At 50.3% G+C, this 22,366-nt stretch overlaps 1 protein-coding gene across 1 annotated transcript in view; it reads right to left on the reverse strand.

Moving 5' to 3' along the window:
- PFKL (phosphofructokinase, liver type) overlaps window positions 1-22,153 on the reverse strand; it is a 35,401-nt gene extending 13,248 nt beyond the window's left edge. Inside the window, exons 1-7 of the mRNA XM_007947247.2 lie at window positions 22,069-22,153; window positions 8,360-8,433; window positions 5,637-5,714; window positions 4,880-5,069; window positions 3,117-3,282; window positions 2,518-2,562; window positions 1,932-2,040 (exon numbers count right to left, since the gene is read on the reverse strand). Of these exons, the coding sequence (XP_007945438.1) occupies window positions 1,932-2,040; window positions 2,518-2,562; window positions 3,117-3,282; window positions 4,880-5,069; window positions 5,637-5,714; window positions 8,360-8,433; window positions 22,069-22,153 (747 nt within the window). The remainder of the gene's footprint in view (window positions 1-1,931; window positions 2,041-2,517; window positions 2,563-3,116; window positions 3,283-4,879; window positions 5,070-5,636; window positions 5,715-8,359; window positions 8,434-22,068) is intronic.
- Window positions 22,154-22,366: the final 213 nt, after the last annotated feature.

Below are 22,366 nucleotides of genomic sequence, written 5' to 3' on the forward strand. Positions count from 1 at the left end.
GGCATTATGTTCTCATTGTTGGCAGTGCACCACAAGATTTCAAAACACTCTCTTGTTTATTCATACAACACTACAACAATGTGGGACTACTCAGATCCACAGACGGGGTGGGTCAGCTCACCTGAGTCAAAGGAGCAATGGCGGGAGGGAGGCTGTTTGGATGAGGAGGTACTGGTGGTGGGGGTAGGCTCTGACACTCAAAGATGGGGCTACATGTTGGGGAGAAGAGCTGGACCCTCCCTGAACCCCCAGCACAGCAGCCAGGTGGGGGAAGGGACACCCACATGTGACAAGTAGAGAGACTGAGGCTCAGGGCACTCCAATGAGGCCTGAGAGCTAGATAGAGCCAGGGGTTGGTGTCCAGATCCAGGTCCTTCCAGAAGATCTTCATCAACTGGAAGGCTCCGCCCAAGTTCAATAGTGAGTATGCCAAGGCCAGAGGCTGTTGAGGCCATGGTCACCCAGAGCTACCAAAACCAATCCACCTGGTTAAGAGCACACTGCGGCAAGGCCTCCAGGATGACAGGACCCCACACAGAATTGTGGCCAAGAAAGAACAGGGGCCTCCCAGGTCACAGCCTCCAGCCAGCCTTATCTGCTAGGCTCCGCCTCCACCCTGCCCCTTCATGTTCCTGGAAGGTTCTGGAAGCCAGGCTATAACCTTTGGCCCTGGATGGGACAGAGCTACACAACCACATAGAGGCAGTGCCACCATTACCACCACAGCACAATATGCTAGAAGAAGGAGAAGCAGCCCCAGGCTGCCTGCTGACCCCAGGCTCATCCTGAGAGTGAGGTGTGGGTAGGGATGGGGGGTGCAGGTGATGCTTTTCCAACTCAGAAGACTGAGGAAACCCAGGCTCTGATCCTGGGACTCCAGAAACAAAAGGAGAAAGAGCCAGAGCCACTGGGGAGACAAAGGGATAGAGGCCCAGGGGAAAGATGGTCTCACACACATAGCAACCGTGAGAGGGATGTTGGGAGGACAGGAAGCGGAGAAAGCTCCTTTCCTCTCTGCAGAGACCCCCAATATTACCTTCAGCGGCCAGCCTGCCTTCCTGCATCACCACCCCTCAATCACTGTCCCAGGGCTTTTGCACTGACAGTGCCTTTTGGCCCCTGACTTCCCCACAGCAGCTCCCTCAAACCCCCCTCCTCTTCAGACATCCTTCTGCCCACCCAGCACTGCTCCCTCACCTGCCCCACTCCTTCCTAGAGCACTGAGCCCATCTGCCCTTCCCTGGATGGGCAATGACCAGCCCTGCCCTTCATGGAATCCCCAGCCAAAGACTGGGCTAATGTGGATACTTTCCCCTAGCTGTCAGGGCCTGGGCCCAGAGAAGCCATTTAACACCCTTCAACACATGCCTTCCCTCCAAGGCCCAAGTCTCATCCCCATGGATGTGCCAGGGCTGGAGGGCAGCCTGCCTGCACTAGCCATGTGCCACCTGCCTTAACCTCTCTCTGGATAGGAATAAGCTCAAAGCTCCCAGGGCTCCCAACTGCCCTCAGGAGAAAGTGCAAACCTTCACCAGGTGGAGGAGCTGCCCACTGCACCACAGGCCCGTCCTTGCCTATATACTCATCTTCACAAGGCCACCTCCCACAATCCTCAGATCAGTGGTTACAACCCCCAAGAAGCCAGCCTGATCATGCATCACACTTCCGGACCTTCTGGGCACCCACTAGAAGCAGCCTGACCACGTGGAAAGGCCTGGGCCTAGGACAGGGATTCACTGCCTTCTGCCTCTCACCTACCCTGCAGCAGGACAAGTGGGGCATCAACTTGTTTGTTGAACGCATGCATGAGCGAATGAACAGCAAAGCTGGCACAGATCCTCAGACGATGCCCAGAAGAACAAGGGCAGGAGGCACCTCTGTCTCAGCCCAAGTTTGCAAAGGACCCAGGGAGGAGTCACACTGCCACTCACCTCACCAAGCCGCTCGCACATGAAGTTCTCCCAGCCATCTTCAGGGGGCGCCTCGGGGATGAACAGCCAGTCAGCCCCGGAGGCCAGGGCAGACACCAGGGCCAGGTACCTGGGGTGAAGAGAGGCTGGGCAGCCACAGAGAGCCCCACCCAGTCTGCACAGCTGCCTCACCCAGGAGACTGACCCACGTGTGGCAGGGCCTCTGAGCCTGGCCCAGCACTAAGGACTCAGGACCCAGTCACTGGGGTCCTCCTACCCTGCTGAGGAGGTGCCTCTTCTTAGTCCTTCTCCCCTTCACCCAGCCCGAGACAGTGCTCTGCACACCCTAGCTCACTCCCACCCCACTATCCTTCATTCCTCCTCCTAGGTTAAATGAATGTGTGCCTGCTATGTGCACTGTGGTATATCGTGGGTATATTGTAGTATATTGTGGGTGTAGGACAGAGCAGTGGACAGGACAGCAAATCCACAGTATAACTGTCCCCTGTTCCTGCTCTCTAGAAACCGGCCCCAGAGGTCCGCCTTTCAGCTGACAAGGACACTTCCCCTCACCCATGTGCCCTCGATGACCAGGATGCCCCCTTACCCACAGTGACGCCCCATCACCTCCAGCACAAAGGTCCTCTGGTGGCTGTTGAGGTAGAACAGAATGTAAGGTATCAGTGCCTTCCTGTGCCATGCCTGCCTGCCAGACTCACTGGGAGTTCTGAGTGACATCTTGGACATGGAGCACAGATGAGGGATAGACACCCGGCCCCTTACACCCTGGGGAGCACATCTCAAGGCTAAAGGACACCTCGACCCCTGACAAGCCCTCAACCAACTTCCTACTTCGTTTCTGTTCTAGAGTGGAAAGCCATTCATCCACCCTAGTCTGGTCGCCCTGTCCAGCAGCCTGAGGACACTCTGCAGACACATGTCATCACTAAGAGTAGGTGAGTGGCCAGCAGAACCAGGCCACACTGCAAAGACCCCAAAGGAAAATGTCCAGAGGGTGAAGATAGACCCCAAGCCCTTACTTCTCCCTACAGGCATCTCTCCCTGCTGACAGATGAGGACACTGGCTGGACATCAGTGACACTGCACTGCCACCAGCAACAGTTTCCCCTGGCCTTCATTGCACCAGGCCTTGCAGCACCAGGCCCCCATTGCTCAGGCATGGAGAAGTGGTATAGTCGTGCTGACCTCTGGGCAGTGGTGGTAATGGCATCAATGACTTCCATGATGCGGTGCAGGGCCGAGTCAGTGCCAATGGTCATGTCTGTGCCACAGAAGTCATTGTCGATGGAGCCAACCAGCCCAGCAATGCTCAGGTGGGAGTAGGTCTGTGCTGTGCTCTCGGAGATCTTACCTGGGCAAGGGGTTACACGGGAGGGCTGGCTGAGTTCCAGCCCGATTGAGCTCCTGAAGCCACCACACTGGCCAGAGACCCCATAAAGCCAGCACAACACCCTCAACCACAACCCAACCAGCAGGTGGCCTAGCAGGTCCCAGAAGCCTCAAGCTCAGCCTCCTCCTCCCAGGAAGAACAAGGTCCCCTCACAGAGGAGGTGGAACTCATCACTCTGGTGGGACAACCCCAGGGCAGGCTTGGAGAGTGGACTGCACCCCTTTTCTCCATATGCCCCATACAAGGGAAGGGTGTCTCAAGTGTTTTCAAGTACATCCAAGAGATTGCTTTCTGACTTGTGACCTCAGGACTTTTAACTACATCTGCAAAGTGTGTTCTGGATCATGTCCAGGATGCTGTCAGGAACCATTAAACACAAAACTTGTCAATCAGCATAGGAGCCTGCTATGGGTTGAACTGTGTCTCCAGAAAAGATAGGTGGAAGTCCTAACCCCTGTACCTGAATGTGATCTTGTTTGCAAACAGGGCCATTGAGATTGTTACCAGTTAACATGAGACATACTGGAGTAAGTATGGAGTAAGAGACAGCCCCTGGACTGTCTACTTGAGTGATGTCTTTATAAAAGAGAAGAGACAGAGAGACACACACAGAGAGGAAGACGGTCATGTGAAGATGACAAGGCAAGGAACACCTGCTGCTACCAGAATTTGGAGAGACAAGGGAGGATCTTCTTGAGAGACTTCAGAGGGAGTGTGACCCTGCCAGTACCCAGCACTTGGAGTCACAGCCTCCAAAGTGTGCAACAATAAATTTCTTTCGTTTCTAGCCACTCATTTTGTAGTACTTTGCTACAGCAACCCTATAAGACTCATAGAGAGAGACTTCCAAGCGTGCTTCTGGTATTCCAGTCCCTGGTTCCTCTAAGCCTCTCAGAGTTGTGGGTCTTTGATGTATTTATCTATACCAGTATCACTGCACTGTGGGATGAGAGGATATGACCTATGTAATTTCCACTTGCAAAATTTATTAAGGTGTGTGCTTTTTTCTTTTTCATATTCCATGGACTTCCTCTGCTTCCAGGATCCAAAAGAGATGTTTCTGAATCTCCCTTTCTGCCTCTGTGTTTTCAAACACCACCTATGGAGATGGTCTGCTCACTGTCCATCTTCCTGGGTTTTTTGTTGTTGGTTGAAATTTGTAATTGGAGTAGCTTTGCTACTTTTCAAAGACCAAAGTGCTTTTACAGGGTCAATCAAAACACAGTATCAGTTAGCAGATGTTTTTCTAACAAACCACTAAGTATTTTAACATCAATCCAAGTACTGCAGTCTACCCCATGGGTAGCCTGAATGCTTCCTGTGTTGCCAGAGTGGCAGACGGGAGTCAGGGAGTGGACCCCACACTCCTTGTCTGGAAACTGTCCCAGGTGGCTGTCCAGGACTGACATCTGGCTGGGAGCTGCTTCCTGCCCAGGCCAGCAGTGCATCCATCAGTCAGGTACCAGACCCAAGGACAACTTGGCCAAGTGCGGCCACTTGCCCGGGCCAGCAGCACGTCTGCTGGGCCACTTCCACGCTGGTCTCACCACAAACCCACCTTCCTCCACCAGTTCGGCCAGCAGGCTGCCCCACTCGCTGCGGAAGATATTGGCACCTGTAAGGCTGCCATCCCCACCAATAACACACAGGTTGCTGATGCCACGCTGGACCAGGTTGTAGGCTGCAGCCAGGCGTCCCTCCCTTGTGGTAAAGGCTTTGCAGCGAGCACTGCCAATGACGGTGCCGCCCTGCACAGGAGACAGGTTGTGGGCATGGGCAGCAAGGGTGAACAGCAAGGGGACTGGGCAGAGCCCACAGAACTGAGAAGTCCAGGGGCTGTCTCTCTGCCTCCTGGGCTTCTCCTCACCTGTGAGATGACGATAACATCACCCCTCAGGCTGGTGAGGATCAGAGTAGGTGAGGGAGTGAAGGGGTCGGGAAATTGTGCCACAAATACACACTCACACACATGCTACAGAGACACAGACACCCACTCACACTAGTACTGTCACACTCACACAAACACAGTCACACTTTCACATTTGTACACACACACTCACAGACATATGCTCACATTTACACATGCAAAGAAATACATTCACACACTCATATACAAACACACACACTCACACACACACACTCTCACATGCATTTCCCCCCCTTAGCTGGAAACTGAGGGTGAGATTGTAGCCAGAGTCCCCAGAGCCCATCTCAGCCACAGAACCCCATGACGTGGACAGCACGACCAGCCACAGAGCCAAAGCCAAGAAAGGGTGGACACACAGGCAGGGAGAGCCACCATGCTGCAAGCTCACCAGTTGAATGATGTTGGAGACACTGAGCCAATTGGCCTGCTTGATGTTCTCACCTCCTTCCACAAGGCCCTCATAGCCCTGAAACCAGAGAGGGACAGCAACATGGGCAGGCAGCCCAGGACAGCCAGACAAGCTCTGTCTGTCTGGGCTTCAGACTGCAGCCAAAACGTCCCCTCTAGGAAGCAGCAGGAGGCTCCTGACCACCTGACCCAGGGCCTTGGTCGATGAAGCCCATTCAGCTAGCAGTCATGAGGCTGCCCAAGAAAGAAGGCTGGTCTAACACCCACTGGGCCCAATCCCCTCCACCAGGTTCACAGTCTCATTATTGAATATAATACACATGCAGCAAAGTGCTCAGGCTGGAGAGGGCCTATTGGATGAGTCTCCTCAAGCTGAACACAGCATACACCTGGACCCAGGTGGGAACCTGAACAAGACCATTGCCCAGAGCCCCAGAGGTGCCTTCCAGTGACCTCCCTTCCTGGCCTCTCTCCCTGCACAGAGTGACTGGCTCTCCTTGCTCCCATGGTATAGATCCCTTCTGTTCATTCTAATCCTGACAGAGGTGAACACATAGGGTCCGTGTTCTTTGTATCTGGCTTCTTCTGCTCATATCATTTCTGTGAGGTGCAGCCATGTTGCTATGTGCAGCTGTACCTTTTCTGTGCTCTACCTGTCCCCTGCTGGTGGTCACAGGTGGCCCTCCGTGGGACTATTAGGAGCAAGGCTAATGAACATCCATGCCCCTGGATAGACATGTGGTTCATTTCAGGGGTGGGAGGGAGGTGGGCAGGCTGCCACCCACTAGGAGCACAAAGCATGAGAAATTTCTCAGGGGTCACAGGAGGACTATGGCACCCCAGTCTGAGGGACCTGGGAGCCACCTTCTTTGGCTCAGTGCAAACCAAGCTTCTCTCTCACTGGTCTGGGACTTGGCTGTCAGAACCCACACCAGCCCCCACCCATATACAGAAAAGGCAGAAAAGTGTCCTGAAAGTACATACTACCCAGGGAAGGGCAGCTATAAAACCCACAGATATATGTCTGCAAACACTGGGGACCAGGTCCAGCACCCAGTGTATGCCCATCCTGGCCTTTGACCCGCTGACCATGAGTCTCCAGCAGTCTCCAGAGACCCCAGCAGAGCAAGTCAAGTCAGCTCTGGCCAGCAGCTGACCATTTCTTCAAATCAAAGTCTCATAAACAGTCTCATAGCCTTGTTTCCTAGCCTTGGAACTTTCTAGAATGTCTTCGCACACTTCCAGTGACAGGGTGCTCATTTCTGACCAAGGTGGGAGACCCAGTGCACTTCTCAGCAGTTCACAGGTCCTCCCTGTGTTGAACTCTTAGCCTACAGGCCTAGTTCTGTCTTCTCAGCTGGTAAAAGCAGTCTTTTACTGAGTCCTTCTCAGTGCCAGGGACTATGGAATGTGCTTTCATATTCTGTTAGCTTTAATCCCTTAACATCATCATGAGGAAGAACTTGTTATTATCTTCATTTAACAGAAGACACTTAGGATCAGGGAAGTGAAGGACCACACCCAGTATCTCATGTGTACAACCTCAATCTCCCTGCCTGGAAGCCCATCTCCTGTTCACTAAACCAGACCACGTCCTGGAGAACCTCACAAAGGCCACCTCTCCTAGGCTCCTGAGGTCATGGACGCATGAGGCTCTCAGAAAATATAGCATAAGACTTTGAGGGGGTCACAGGCTTAATGCCAATGTAAGCCTGGGTCTGTGGCAACCAAGAAGTACGGCAAGGCTGAGAACAGGGGAAAAGAGGGGAGGCTAGGGGTTGATATATCTGATGCAAATATCAAAAACAAAGAATTACAACTAGAAAAGTACAAGGCAGTGCAGGAAATTCCATTGTCTAAAGAAAAGCCTGGCAATCTGCTTCTGCAAAGATTACAACCAAGAAAACCCTATGGAGCAGTTCTACTCTGTGCTCTGTGACACATGGGATCACCATGAGTCAGAATGAACTTGACGGTTGGCAAGAGTATGTAGAAATGCACAGGCTGACAGAGCAGGCCCCAATCTGCACCAGGGATGTGCCAGGGAAGGGGACTGAAGGATGGGTGGGTAAGTATGAGGCAAAGGGGCACCTACTGTGGCCACCTGCTCTCAGTTACAGGCCAACTAGAACCATAGAGCACTAGACTTGGTGATTTTGTAAGGAGGCTATTTATTGGCTGCTATGCCACCAAGGACCCAGGCAGGAGGGTGATGGCAGGGGAGCTAAGCAGGGGTGTGGTGGGTGGGCTCCTCACCTGCACTCTAGAGCTGGGGTCTGGCCCTTCCTGTATATCACACTCTGACCAGCCTCAGGGTGACCACTGCCCTCAAACCCTCAGGGCAGCCTTAAGGCTCCACAGCGACCAGTGACTACTTTCTGGGCAGAGCCATATTGCCCCATATCTTCTGCCTGACCACCTTATCACTTCTTCTATTCCTCTCCTCCTCACTCCAGCCCCTCCTACTGTTCCTCATCTCTTCTTCCCCCTCAATTCTCTACAGGCAGCCTTTGAACTTGAACCCACATTCCATCCTGGGCAGCAGAGACCTTGGCTGGGTTGACAGGCTCCCCCTCACACATCCTGGTAAGCTGTGGACACAGTGGATAACTGGAGGGCAGGCCATTCAAACCACCCACCACCTGGCACCTATTGCCCACCACCCAGCAGGGCTGGGCAGGCATGGACACCATGAAACCTTACCTCACAGATGAGGAAGACCTTGGCTCCCACGTAGATGCCCATGCGAGTCACAGCTCTGACGGCAGCATTCATGCCTATGAGGGGACCACAAGGATGTGTCATTCATGCAGGTGCCATGGTGATCAGAGGCCCTGATGTTTACGTGGCCTGGCCCAACCTCCCCCACCTCCCCTGTAGGGCTGCTGCCAGTGTCAAGAGGTCGAACCCCTACCCTGCCTGGTCGAACCCCTACCCTGCCTGCACTAGCCAGCAGACTCAGTGAGCTGGATTCTGCTATTACATGATGTCACAAATATTTGGAAACAGGATGCTTTACAGAAAAGCTAGGACAGTCCCCCAGCGAGGACACAGTCTAGCTTGAAGATGGAGGTCAGTGGTGTGCAAAAGTGAGACAAAGACTCTGGAACCCTGACACCACTGCGTGGGGAGAATGTGGACCACACAGAACTTGAGACAGATTCTGTGAGAAGGACAGAGCCCCTGGAGGAAAGACAGAGCCAAGGAGGGGCTGGGCGAGGAAGGGAAGAACAAAGATAGGTGAGGAAGCACCTGCTCTACACTTCCATTTCCCTGGCATTATGAAAGGGGATGAAGCCTATTCAGCCACCAAGGAATGTTCCAGATTATTTACGGCTCTCATTCCAATCCCTTGCTCCTTCAGCACCTCTGGTGCCCAGTGACAAAGCGGCCTACCTCCCCTCAGGCCCTGACCTTGGACACGACTAGTGAAGTTCCAGCCTCCTGCTAAGAAGCCAGGTGGGTGGCAGGAAGGCTGGAGCCCCTCTCCCTGGATGGAAGGAGAGGGAAAGTGGTGAGCAGAGCTAACCTTTCCATATGCCCTCCTCATTCTCAACTCCAAAATTTAGGCCATGCCTCTGCAGGGTTCTCTCCTGACCGCAGCACCTTGGAGACAGCCAGTGGGAAGGACTCTGGCCTCCGCAACTTCCCCAGGCAGCTCTGTGTCTTCAAGCCAAGGAGAAGACCTCTCCAGGAACTCACTTTGAGGACAGCCTGCCCTCCCTAAGAGTCTGGTTGTCAGGAGGCTGGAGCAGTCTCAGATGGTGCAGTTGGAGGGCCTCATGCTTCCAGTTCTCCAGCCCAAACATATACCCTGACGCCACCAGCCTCAGGTGTATCACCTACTCTCCCTGACACCCTAACCTCAGCCCTTAGGTCTGAGGTTGAAGAAAGAATGTCAGAGCAGCCACCCTGCAGAGAGCCGTTGGTGTCCTGATAAGATGAAACAGTTGTGAAGGGGGAGGAGATACACCTCAAGACTGCTTGAGCTGAGGGGAAGGAACCTTAGCTACATCTTTCACTACAGTTTGGAGACTGCACCAGGTTGAAAAGTGTCCCCCTAAAACTCATGTCCACCTGGAACCACAGAATGTGAACTTGTTTGCAAATAAGTCTTTGCAGAGGTAATTAAGTGAACTTGAGTTTATACTGGAGGTGGGTGGGTCCTAATCCTACATATTGTTATTGTGTGTGCCAACAAGTCAATTCTGACTCACAGCAACCCCCTACGACAGAGCAGAAGGAGCTCTGGTGGCATAGTGCCTATGGCATCTGACGGCTAACCAGAAGTTTGGCGGTTCAAACCCACCAGCCACTCTGCAGAAGGAAGACTGAGCAATCTACTTCCATAAGGATTTACCACCTTGGAAACCCAAGGGGGTCGCTATGAGTTAGAATCGATTTGATGGCAGTGAGTTTGGTTTTGGTTTGGATGACAGAGCAGAACTGACTCATAGGGTTTTCTAGGCTGTAACCTTTACAGGAGCAGATCGCTAGATCTTTTCTTCCATAGAGTTTCTCCCACAGGGTTAGAACCGCTGATCTTTCCATTAGCTACCCAGTGCTTAACTCCTGTGCCATCATGGCTCCTTAATTTTACATGATTGACATCCTATTAGAAGAGAAGAGACACAGACACATAGGAAGGAAGGCCATGTGAAGATGGAGGCAGAGATTGCAGTGACACAGCCACAAGCCAAGGGATCACCAGCAACCACCAGGAGCTGGAAGAGGCAAGGAAGGGTCCTCCCCTAGAGCCTTCATGGGGAGCCTGGCCATACTGATACCTTGATTTTGGATTTGTGATCTCCACAACTGTGAGAGAATAAATTTCTGCTGTTTTAACCCACACACTTTGTAGTAGTTTGTTATGGCAGCCACAAGACATTCATGCTAAGACCCAGAGATGACAAATATGTCTGTTTGCATTACATGGCCACCAAACATGTCACTCCAGTAACAGGACTTCCCATGGCAGTGGGGTGCCCTGGCTGGGAGGGGAGAGAGGTGGGCAGCTGAGAGCAGTAATGACAATAGCAGGGGCTGTGGCCACCGTCGGGACACAGTGGTTTGATCACCTCTCACTGTGCAGGAAGGTAGTAGACTGGTGGTGGTGAGTATGGTGACATTATCAGGACAAATGAACAGTGACACCACACCATCTTTCAGAAAGAAGTGAAAATGCAAAAGAGAGAAATGGGTGTCTGCAGAGAGGGCTGTCTTAGTTACCTAGTGCTGCTGTAACACAAATACCGTAAGAAACTAGATTTCTTGTCTCACAGTTCTAGAGGCTGAAAGTTCAAATCAGGGTCTCAGCCATGTCAGTTCCTTCCCTGCCAGCAGCCCTGGATGTTCTTTGCTTTCTGTGCTTATAGACAATCCTCACACAGCATCTGTCTTCCCCTGTGTGTGTCTCTCTATTCTGCTCTTTTTATAACTCAGAGATGATTAGGTTTAGGACCACCCTACTCTGGAAAGACCTCATTAGCATGACAAAAGAAAATCCTATTTCCAAACAGGATTCAACATATTTGGGGGGACATAATTCAAACCATAACAAGGGAGAAGGCAGAGTCGCTGAGGCTGGTATTGCCCCTAGAATTGGACAACTGGACTGATCTGCACCACAAGGTCCACAAGGCCTGGCACACTGCAGGTGCTCATGAAACTTGTCTTAAAGAAGTCCCATGTGCCTCATGAGAAGCACAGGCACCAACAGAGGCCAAGCGTGGTGGTCTCTGCTTGCTCCCTGGGAAGGATGAGGACATTCCTGGGAAGAAGACACTGGGAGTAGAGGGCTGTGCCAGAAGGGCTGCAATGGCTGTGGCTTACAAGATATCACACTGCGTATCTGGTCAGTGGCATGGCAACTGGCATGCTTGTGAGCCCAGCCCACACTGACTGTGGGCACAGTGGGTAGCCAGGCTGAGGCTGGGGGTGGGTGAGGGGCACAGAAACCCCTAATGCTAGCTGCTGGCAATTTACCTCAAAGCTTATCCCTTGAAAGCCCATATCACCAAAGATGCCAACAAATTGGTTCAGAAAAGGCAGAGGTGATGTCCCTTGTGTCCTCAGAGAGGAAGGAAGAAGTCCAGGGTCATCAGGCCAGGGGTTGGGCCTGCCCTGGACCCCATCCCACCCTCAGACACTGGGTGTGAAGGCCCTGGGAACATTGTGGCCACCCACCTGCCACCCATGAGCCCAAGGCTCCATGCACAGCCTATGATGATAAGCTGTCCCCAATCCAGTGACAGCATCTTCCCTGGAGAGCAAGTGTTGCTGTGCTCCCCCACAGGGACTCTTGCCCTCCCCAACCCCCTGGGCACATCGTCATGCTTATCTACTGGGCATCTAGTAAGAAAGTCGATACTTCCCCAGATCCCCTCATATGTGTATGGTTCATGTAGTGATCCAAGGGAAGACTCAGACCTTTGCCCTGATTACACAAATCTCACCTGGGGCACTTCCAGCTTGGAAGGCAGGACCTGGGTGTGAGTAGGTCTGGGAGGACAACACCTGACAGACAACAGAACCAATGGCAGAGCCTCTTACCATGCTGGGCATTTGCCACTATCCCCATTCTACATAAGGGAAAACCAAGGCAGCCATCCTCCTTGCCTTGCCCAGAGTGGAGGGTAACTGACACCCCCAGCCAGCCTGGAAGAGGGACAGCCAATGCCCCAGCCTGCTTTGAGGGTATAGCCCTCCTCCAGCCCTACACAGAGTAAAGGGCAGCCCTTCCTCATCCTGCTCCAAGGGGAAGTAACTAAAATGATCAGCCCAGCCAATAGCCTCTCCAAGGGTCACAGAGGACTGACAACACCCCTGTTGTTGTTGTTATGTGCCGTGGAATTATCTCCAACTCATAGCAACCCCTCCTTAGGTTTCCTAGGCAGTATCTCTATGGAAGATTGCCCAAACCTTCCTTCTCAGGAGTGGCTGGTGGGTTTGAATGGCCAGCCTTCTGCTTAGCAGTCAAGCGCCTTAGGCACTATGCCACCAGAACCCCTGACAACACTCCTAGGCTTTCACATTTCCTAGGGTGGGGTGCCTCACTGCCCCACCCTCCCTGCCCCAGCTGAGGATGTGCAGGCTCAAGGTCCAAGCCCAACCTTGGCAGGAAGTGGCAAGGCAGTGGCTGGGGAGCCGGCCAAGAAGAGCAGCAGGAGGGGTGGGAGGGACAGCAGGCTCATTGTTCAACCTGGAAGTATCTGGTAGCCACTGGCCTTGGGGTCAGGGTCATGTCACTACCAGCTTGGTCGGCTGGTCAGAAGCCCAAAGGGAGACCTCAAGATAGTGACAGGCCCCTGGGGTTAAAGAGTGTTTGAACCACATCCCAGGCTTCCAGATGGTTCTAGGGCATTCTGCCCAACAAAACCTACTTGACCTCCAGAAAAAAAGAAAGCAGCCAAGACCAGGTTCTATTTTCAGTTCTCAGGAGAACAAAGTATCCACTTATTTGAAACCTTTTGAATTTTAGAATGAGGATTCCAAGGCTCCCCGCCCCCCCATCTGTGAGTTTGTCAAACTGTGGAGGCTTGAGTATTGCTGCGATGTTGGAAGCTCTACCACCAGTATTTCAAATATCAGCAAAGCCAATGGTGGACAGGTTTCAGCAGAGCTTCCAGACTAAGACAGACCATGAAGAAAGGCTTGGTGACCTACTTCCAAAATTGTTATTGCTAGGTGCCGTCAAGTTGGTTCCAACTCACGCAACCCCATGTACAACAGAACAAAACATTGCCCAGTCCTGAGCCATCCTCACAATCCTTGCTATACCTGAGTCCATCATTGCAGCCACTGTGTCAATCCATCTTGTTGAGGGTCTCTTCCTTTTTCACTGACTGGAAGGAAGACCGGGCAATCTACTTCTGTACAAATACAGCCTCAGAAACCAAGGGAGGGGTCGCTATGAGTCAGAATTTACTCGATGGCAGTGAGTTTTTTGGTTTTTTTTTTTTTTTTTGCTACTTTATCAAGCATGATATCCTTCTCCAGTAAATTACACATGTAGAAATTATTGAACTGGTGTATGTTTTGCTGTGTATATTCTCAGGAACAAAAAAATAAATTTAAAAATAAAAGAAGAACATTAAAATACAAAAACAAAAGCCCTATGTATAACAGAATACTGGCTGAGATTTCATCTTGCTTTCTGTGGATGTGCCATCAGGAGGGACCAATCACTGGAAAAGAACATCCTGTTTGGAGGGTCAGTGAAGGAGACAGAAACCTGCAATGAAATGGATTAACACAATAGCTACAGTAATTATTCCAATTACACCAACCATCGTGAAGAGGGCACCAGGCATCTGTTTTACATAACACTACCATGAGCTGCAGCCAACTAGACAGCAACTACACCATAAACCTCAATGTAAGCTACATTCTTAAAAATGTCTCTTAAATTACCCTCCAGTTTGTTTTTCTTGCTCAAAATAAGCCTGGGCAGGCAGTCATACTGCACCGGGCCAATCTGCTACAAAAGAGTTCTTTAAAATGTTAAAAAGAAAAGATGTCACTTTGAAGACTAAGGTGCACCTGACTCAAGCCATGGTATTTTCAATCACCTCATATGCATGTGAAAGCTAGTCAATGAATAAGGAAGACCAAAGAAGAGCTGATGTCTTTAAATTGTGGTAATGCAAAGAATATGGAAAATAACCAAGCACTGCCAGAAGAACAAACAAATCTCTCTTCGAAGAAGTACAGCCAAATACCCCATGGAGGCAAGAATGGCCAGACCTCATCTCACCTACTTTGGTCATGTTGTCAGAAGGGACCAGTCCCTGGAGAAGGATATCATGCTTGGTAAAGTAGAGGGTTAGCGAAAAAGGGGAAGACCCTCAATGAGATGGACTGACTCAGCGGCTGCCACAATGGCCTCAAGTGTAGCAAAGATTGTGAGGATGGTGCAGGACCAGGCAGTGTTTCATTCTGTTGTGCACAGGGTTGCTATGAGCCAGAACTGAATCCACTCACCTAACAACACAGGCAGTCATAGACCCAGGAAGTCCCAGGAGAAGCAGGAGAGCAAAAGGATCCTACCCCAGCCAGGGACATTTTAACCAGTGACTTCTTATTTGAGAAAAGAAATGATGCAACTGAAGTGATGTGTAAAGTGGATGCATTTGTTTCTATTGATCTTTAGAAAAAGAAAATATTGTATGAGAAAGTAGTAACTGTCAGATGCTACTTGGCTCAGTAATAACACTATTTACTATGGATTAACATAACCTTGGAGCCTGATTTATCAAACATTAGGCCATCAGGTTTCTGTGGAGTTTCCAGACTAAGACAGACTAAGAAGGACAGTTCTGAAAAAAAACTGACCAATGAAAACCTTATGAATAGCAGCAGAACACTGTCTGATATAATGCCGGAAGATGAGCCACTCAGGTTGGAAGGCATTCAAAATATGACTGGGAAAGAGCTGCCTCCTAAAGGAGAGTTGAACTTAACGACATGGACTAAAGCTTTCTGGATGCAGTGCAGTGGATTGTTTAATATGCACCTTCTAGCCACTCCTCGGAAGGAAGATGGGGCAATCTACTTCTGTAGTGATAATGCCTCGGAAACCTAAGGAGGGGTCCCTATGAGTCGGGTCCAACTCAACGGGACATAACAACAACAACAGCCATAGTCCTCCATTTTGAGATGTACTGTAAATTCTAGCCTCCATGCCTATGTTTATGGTCTTATTTGGGAGTAAATTATTTGTTGCATTGCTGACATAGGCTTAGGTGGGATATATCTTGACTCGCCTTGCTGGAGGGTGTGACTCAAGTCACCACCCTTAGTTTGTAGAGGGTATAGATGTGAATGTTCTGGCAATGTTCTTGCTCTGGACCCTGCAACTGGTTCATCATCATCTCAGCCCTGAGTCTTGGGATCTAAGACAGCAGCCAATTCTCCGACCTGCCAGTTTGGGTTCAGTAGCCCCTGCAACCATGTGGGAGAGGAGATACCTCCAGACCAATGCCTGACCACAACAACGTTAGCTATTTCCTTGACAATTTGTGAGTTCTGGGAGAAGTTGCAGTGAAATAGAGAACTCTAAGATGGGAAGGAGAGTACTGAGAAAAGGATGAGGAGTTGATGTTAAAGATGATGGGGTGTGCAACAGTTAGGAAAAGGTAGACATCTGGGACATCTTTAACCTCTGCCTCACAGGGACAAGCGTTGTGCTGATCCTCCTAAAAGAAATTATTAGAACACAGGACGTTCATTTCCTGATATAGCATGACTCAAAATAAGAAGAAACAGCTGCAAATATCCATTACTAATCGGAACTTAGAATGTACAAAGTATGAATCCAGGAATACTGGAAGTTGAAAAAAACAATATGGAACACATAAAGATTGATATCCTAGGCATTAGTGAGCTGAAATAGACTGGTATTGGCCATTTTCAACCAGATAATCATATGATCTACCATACCGGGAATGACAAATTGAAGAGAGAGAGTGATGCTTTCATCATCAAAAAGAACATTTCAAGATTTATCCTGAAGTACAATGCTGTCGTTAATAAAACATATCCATATGCCTACTAGGAAGACCACTTAATACAACTATTATTCAGATTTATGCAATTTATGCACCAACCACTACTGCCAAACATGAAGAAATTGAAGATTTTTACCAACTTCTTAAGTCAGAAATTGACAAATATGGAATCAAGATGCATTAATAATTACTGGTGAAAGTTGGAAACAAAGAAGGATCAATAGTAGGAAAACATGGCATTGGTAATAGAAATGATGCTGGAGAAAAAAAAAAAAGAAATGACGCTGGAGAAAAAAAAAAGAAGCTGGAGAACACATGACAGAATTTTGCAAAACAAACAACTTATTCTTTGCAAATACCTTTTTTCAACAACACAAATGCCAACTATACACATGGACCTCTCCAGATGGAATACACAGGAATCAAATCAACTACATCTATAGAAAGATACATTGGAGAAGCTTGACATTATCAGTCCAAACAAGACAAGGGGCCGACTATGGAATAGACCATCAGTTGCTCATATGCAAGGTCAAGCTGAGGCTGAAGAAAATTAAAACAAGTTCATGAGCGCTAAAATATGACCTTGAGTATATCCCACCTGAATTTAGAGACCATCTCAAAAATAGATTTGATGCACTGAATACTAATGACCAAAGAGCAGACAAGTTATGGGATGACATCAAGGACATCATATATGAAGAAACCAAAGGTCATTAAAAAGACAGCAAAGAAAGAAAGGACCAAAATGGATGTCAGAAAAGACTCTGAAACTTGCTTTTGAATGGAGAGCAGCTATACAAGTGGAAGAAATGATAAAGTAAAAGAGCTGAACAGAAGATTTCAAAGGGCAGCTTAAGAACACAAAGTAAATTATAATGAAATGTGCAAAGACCTGGAGATAGAAAACCAAAAGGTAAGAACACACTCAGCATTTCTCAAGCTAAAAGAACTGAAGAAAAAATGTAAGCCTATAGTCACAATATGGAAGGAATCTATAGGCAAAATATTGAATGACACAGAATTCTCCAAAGAAGATGGAAGGAATACACAGAATCAATGTATTAAAAAGAACTGGTTGATGTTCAACAATTTCAGGAGGTAGCATCTGATCAAGAACTGAGGGTATTGAAGGAAGATGTTCAAGATGCAGGCATTAGTGAAAAACAAGACTCCAGGAATCAATGGAATAACAATTGAAATGCTTCAACAAATGGATGCAGCACTGGAGGCGCTCCCTCTTCTATGCCAAGAAATTTGGAAGACAACTACCTGGCCAACCAATTGGAAAAGATCCATATTCACAGCCAATAGAATGGGGAAATAATTCAACAATATCATTAATATCACACACAAGTAAAATTTTCCTAAAGATAATTCAAAGTGGCAGTACAACGACAGAGAATTGCCAGATACGCAAGCAGGATTCAAAAAAGAATATGGAACAAGGGATATCATTGCTGATGTTAGATAGATCGTGGCTAAAAGCAAAGAATACTAGAAAGATAATTACCTGTGTTTTATTGACTATACAAAGGCTGTGTGTATTGTAACAAACTAGGGATAACACCGTGAAGAATGGGAAGTCCAGAACTCTTCAGTGTGCTCACGAGAAACCTGTACATAGACAAAGAAGTAGTCATTCAAACAGAACAAGGGGATACTGCATGGTTTAAAATCAGGAAGGCTGTGCACCAGGGTTGCATTCTCCCACCATACTTACTCAATCGGTATGCTGAGCAAATAATATGAGAAGCTGGACTATATAAAGACAAGGCAGGATCAGGATTGGAAGAAGACTAATTAACAACTTGCTATATGCAGATGACACAAGCTTGTTTGGTGAAAGTAAAGAAGACTTAAAGCACTTACTGACTACAGTCTTCAGTATGGATTACACCTCAACATAAAGAAAACTAAAATCCTCATAACTGAACCAATAAACAACATCTTGATAAATGAAGAAAAGATTGAAATTGTCAAGCATCTCATTTTATTGTCTACACAATCAACATCCATGGAAGCAACAGTCAAGAAATCAAATGACATATCACATTGGGCAAATCTGCAAAAGATTGATTTAAAGTGTTAAAAAGGAAAGATGTCCCTTTAAGGACTAAAGTGCACCTCACCCAAGCTATGGTATTTTCAATCCCCTCATATGCATGTGAAGGCTGGGCAATGAACAAGGAAGAGTGAAGAAGAATTGATGCCTTTGAATGATGTTGTTGGCAAAGAATATTGAATATCCCATGGACTGCCAGAAGAACGAACAAATCTGTTTTTGAAGAAGTATAAACAGAATTCTCTGCAGAAGCGAGGATGGTAAGACTTTGTCTCAATTTTGGACATGTTATCAGGAGGGATCAGTTCCTAGAGAAGGTCATCATGCTTGGTAATGGTCAGCAAAAAAGAGGAAGACCTTCAATAAGACAGACACAGTGGCTACAACAATGGGCTCAAACATAGCAACAACTGTGAGGGTAGTACGCAACTGAGCAGTGTTTGGTTCTGTTTTACAGAGCGTTTCTATGAGTCAGAATCGACTTGACAGTACCTAACAGCTCTGGTGGTGTAGTGCCTAAGGCATCTGACTGCTAACCAGGCTAGTGGTTCAAACCCACCAGCCACTCCTTGGAAGGAAGGTTGGGCAATCTACTTCCGTAGTGATACCATCTCAGAAACCCAAGAAGGGGTCACTGAGTCGGATCTGACTTGACGGCAGTTAGTTTGGTGTAGTAACAACAATAAGCCATCATGGAATGGGACAGGGGAGATGGAGGACTCAGAGGTACTTTTAATAACAGGAAATCAATACCCAACAGTGACCAGCCAGGAAAGGGCAATATTCTGGGTTTTGTAGGGACAGGGAGGGGGACTAGAAGAAAAGGCTCTGAGATTTAACAGTGGCTGCTTCTAGGGGAGACCCAGGGCTGGAAAGAGGAGTAGGCTATGTGTTTTAGGTTGTAAGTCTTCTAGATACTTTTGCATCAATTGTTGTTGTTGTGTTGTTATGTGCCTTCAAGTCGGACCCGACTCATAAAGACCCCTCCTTGGGGTTCCGAGGCAGTATCACTACAGAAGTAGATTGCCCAACCTTCCTTCTGAGGAGTGGCTGGTGGGTTTGAACCGCCAGCCTTCTGGTTAGCAGTCAAATGCCTTAGGCACTAAAGGGAGCTACCAGAGCTCCCTTTGCATCAATTACTCTGATAAAATCTGTATCCTCCAATGACAAGCACCTTCCCTGCACTCATAAACCTCATACCAGCCCACAAGGAGTGGGAGGTGCCTAGAGCTGGCAGGACAGGACACAGGGCTAGCTGGGAAGGACTTTGAAATGGCATGCCTTGCCTTGTCCCATCCTTTATCACAGAGGAGAAAACCAAGGCCCGAGAGGAGTGCCAGATCACAGAGCAAGGTGGGACCTGGGATTTGGAAAGCCAGGTGCTCTTCCTCAGAGAAGCTTGTGTTTTCTCACACTCCAGGGAAGGCAGACCTGGATAGACATCAGGGATATGCACACTGGAAGCCCATTCTCCCTCACTGCCCAGGACTAACACAGGGGAGCAGGCATGTGACCACATGAGATGGGGATGGGGGGCACACACTGACAAGGGGGAGCACTTCCCTGGAGCACTTCCCAACATGGGAAAGCACATATGTGATAATATGGTAGAGCGTACCTGACATGGGACAGGTGTGGTGCCTGTGCTCCTCTTCCACCCAGGACCTCCCACACACACACACCCCAGGATAACCTTTGCATGGAGGTAACGGCCCTGAAGGCAAATACAGCACTAAGTCTGCAGTTGGGATGACTGAAGTGGTGCTGGGGGAGGGCCACCCAGCCCAGGAGCATATCAAGGATGGTACTTACACCTTCCCAAACAGAGAAGTTCTGGGTATCTCACGAATACATGCCTCTCTCCTATGTCTAGTAATAACTGGAACCTACATCATCCTCACATCACATTAGCCCTGGGCCCTAACCTGGGTGAGGGTAGGGGCTGTTGTTGAGTCCTCCTCTTTTGAAATTCCAAGCAGATAATCAGTGGTCCAGCATCCATGCTGTCACCACGTCTACATGGTCACTGCATCTACACAAGTCAGATAGCACATGGGGAACCAAGCTGCCAGGAGGAGCCTTGGGAAGTGAGGACATTTACAGGAAAGGCTGGAGCCAGAGCCAAATCATCGTAGCCACTTCCAGAGGCACTGCCCACCCCATGTGATGCACAGGGTCAAGCATCCCCCTCCCCAGCCAGCCCACTACACTCCAAGTGTCCTTGCCAGGGTTGGGGACCTTTCCCATCTCCCAATTCTTCCACTAGTAGCCCAAACTCCCTATCTGTCACCCTGGACACCCTTTCCCTGGTCCAAGAGCTTCCTGCCAGGCCCTTCCTTGGCCCCTAGTCCTCTGTTCAGCACGTGCCAAGAGAAGACAGGGATGTGCCACCCATGGAGCCTTTCTTTGCACATGCTTTCCCACATTCTCTGAGCTGCTGTCTCTGTCTGACAAGTGAGGAACCTGGGGTGGAGGCCTCCTGGGCTTGCTCCAGCCACAGGGCCTGTAGGTGGGAGCTGTGGCCTCAATGAGAATGCACCTCCCTGACAAGGTGGTCTAGCCCTCCTATGATGGCTTCTAACTTCGTGTCCTCCAGTGACACTGGCCTTCCCCATGGGCTAATCTGATGATGCTTCACAGCTACCACCTCTAATCCCTCCCCCTCACCCAGTCCTGGCCCAGCCCACTGCGCCATTCTCAGGGAACTGCCACTGCCCAGTGCTACAACTGACATGCAGGTAGACACGGGTACCCAGAAACAGCCTGGGCCCAGGGCTCATCCAGGAAGGGAGATGGGCCTGCTGCAGGTGAAGTGCAGACAGCAGCGTGCTACCAGCCTTCCGGGTCTGCTTGCTCACCTCACTCATAAATATCTACCTTCCTCCTACCTCCTGCTGCACTTTGGAGTACAGGGTAGGAGTCAAGTGCCAGAAGGCTGAGGGGAAGGTGGTCTGGTTTTGCTTTTCTGAAATCTGTAAAAAGAAAGTTAGCAGACCCTGACCAACTGCCCCAGGTGCTGGTCACCTCTTCTCAGCCCCCTACCTCCTGGCTGTTAAGAAAGGCCTCCTCCCCCCACCTCAAGTTTAGGGTATGCATGCTCCTTTGACCCAGTACAACAGGTGGCACCCTGGCCATTCCAGGTCACAGGCACCAGAGACCACCAGACCATCAGGCAGTCAGGTCACCAGAGCAGGGATCAGATCCCCCCCACCTCCATCAAGCTCCACCAGGCCCAGCTGCAGGAACAACGGCAGGTGACCCCGTTGAAGTCTCCCCTGATCAAGACTTTGCCAAAGAGAAACTCAAGGCAGGCAGAACTCACCTCGCCCCTTCCTTTTTCCCTCCACAGACACCACCCAGGAGACAGAGAGTGGGGAGTGTGGGGTGCAGGGTGGGAGGTGGCGCGGGAGGCCATGGTGTCAGAGAGAAGGGGGGCCGCGGGCGCCCCAGAACCAGGAAGGACCGGGTTCTCGGTGGCAGGACGTAAACCTGAGTCGGCTCCGCGCGGCCTCTAGGAAATGGCTCCGCACCTCGCGCCCGACACATGTCACCCTAGGAAGGAGCGCGGGGTAAGCCGTGGCGGCCTGAGGGTCGGGAGCGCTGAGTCCCTGGCCAGGCGAGGCGCGGAGGCTCGTGTCTCGCCGCACGTACGCGGCCACCCAGTGCGTGGGGCGGAGTCCAGGTCCCTGGGAGGGGAGGAATGGCACGCGGGTACAGAGCATGGGCTGGCCCCGCGCCTCCAGAACCACGGCCTACGAATAGCAGGCGCGCCCTGAGGGTCACAGAAACAGGTAGACGGGCTGCCCCGCCCCTTCCCGGCTACACAGCCCGGCGCCCACCTTGCGCGTCGCCGCCGCTAGTCAGCACGCCGATGGCCTTGCCGGCCCCCGACATCCGCAGCTTCTCCAGGTCCACCGTGGCCATGGTGGCGGCGGAGTCCGAGGGTCCGCACTCGCTCTTCCGCTGCCTGTCTGCTTGCGGCGGCAGTCTGTCTCGGTCTCCGCCCAGCGCTGCCAGCGCCACTGCGCCCGCCCCGCCTCCGCCGTGGCCACCGGGCCCGCCCCTGCTCTCCGACTCCACCCCGCACCGCCCTGTGCCCCAAGTACAAACTTGGACGGATACGATCTCTGAGTTCCT

This window comes from Orycteropus afer, unplaced genomic scaffold (assembly GCF_000298275.1).
Source record: "Orycteropus afer afer isolate SDZICR_OR568_19922 unplaced genomic scaffold, OryAfe1.0 scaffold00179, whole genome shotgun sequence".
NCBI classification, from domain to species: Eukaryota; Metazoa; Chordata; class Mammalia; order Tubulidentata; family Orycteropodidae; genus Orycteropus; species Orycteropus afer.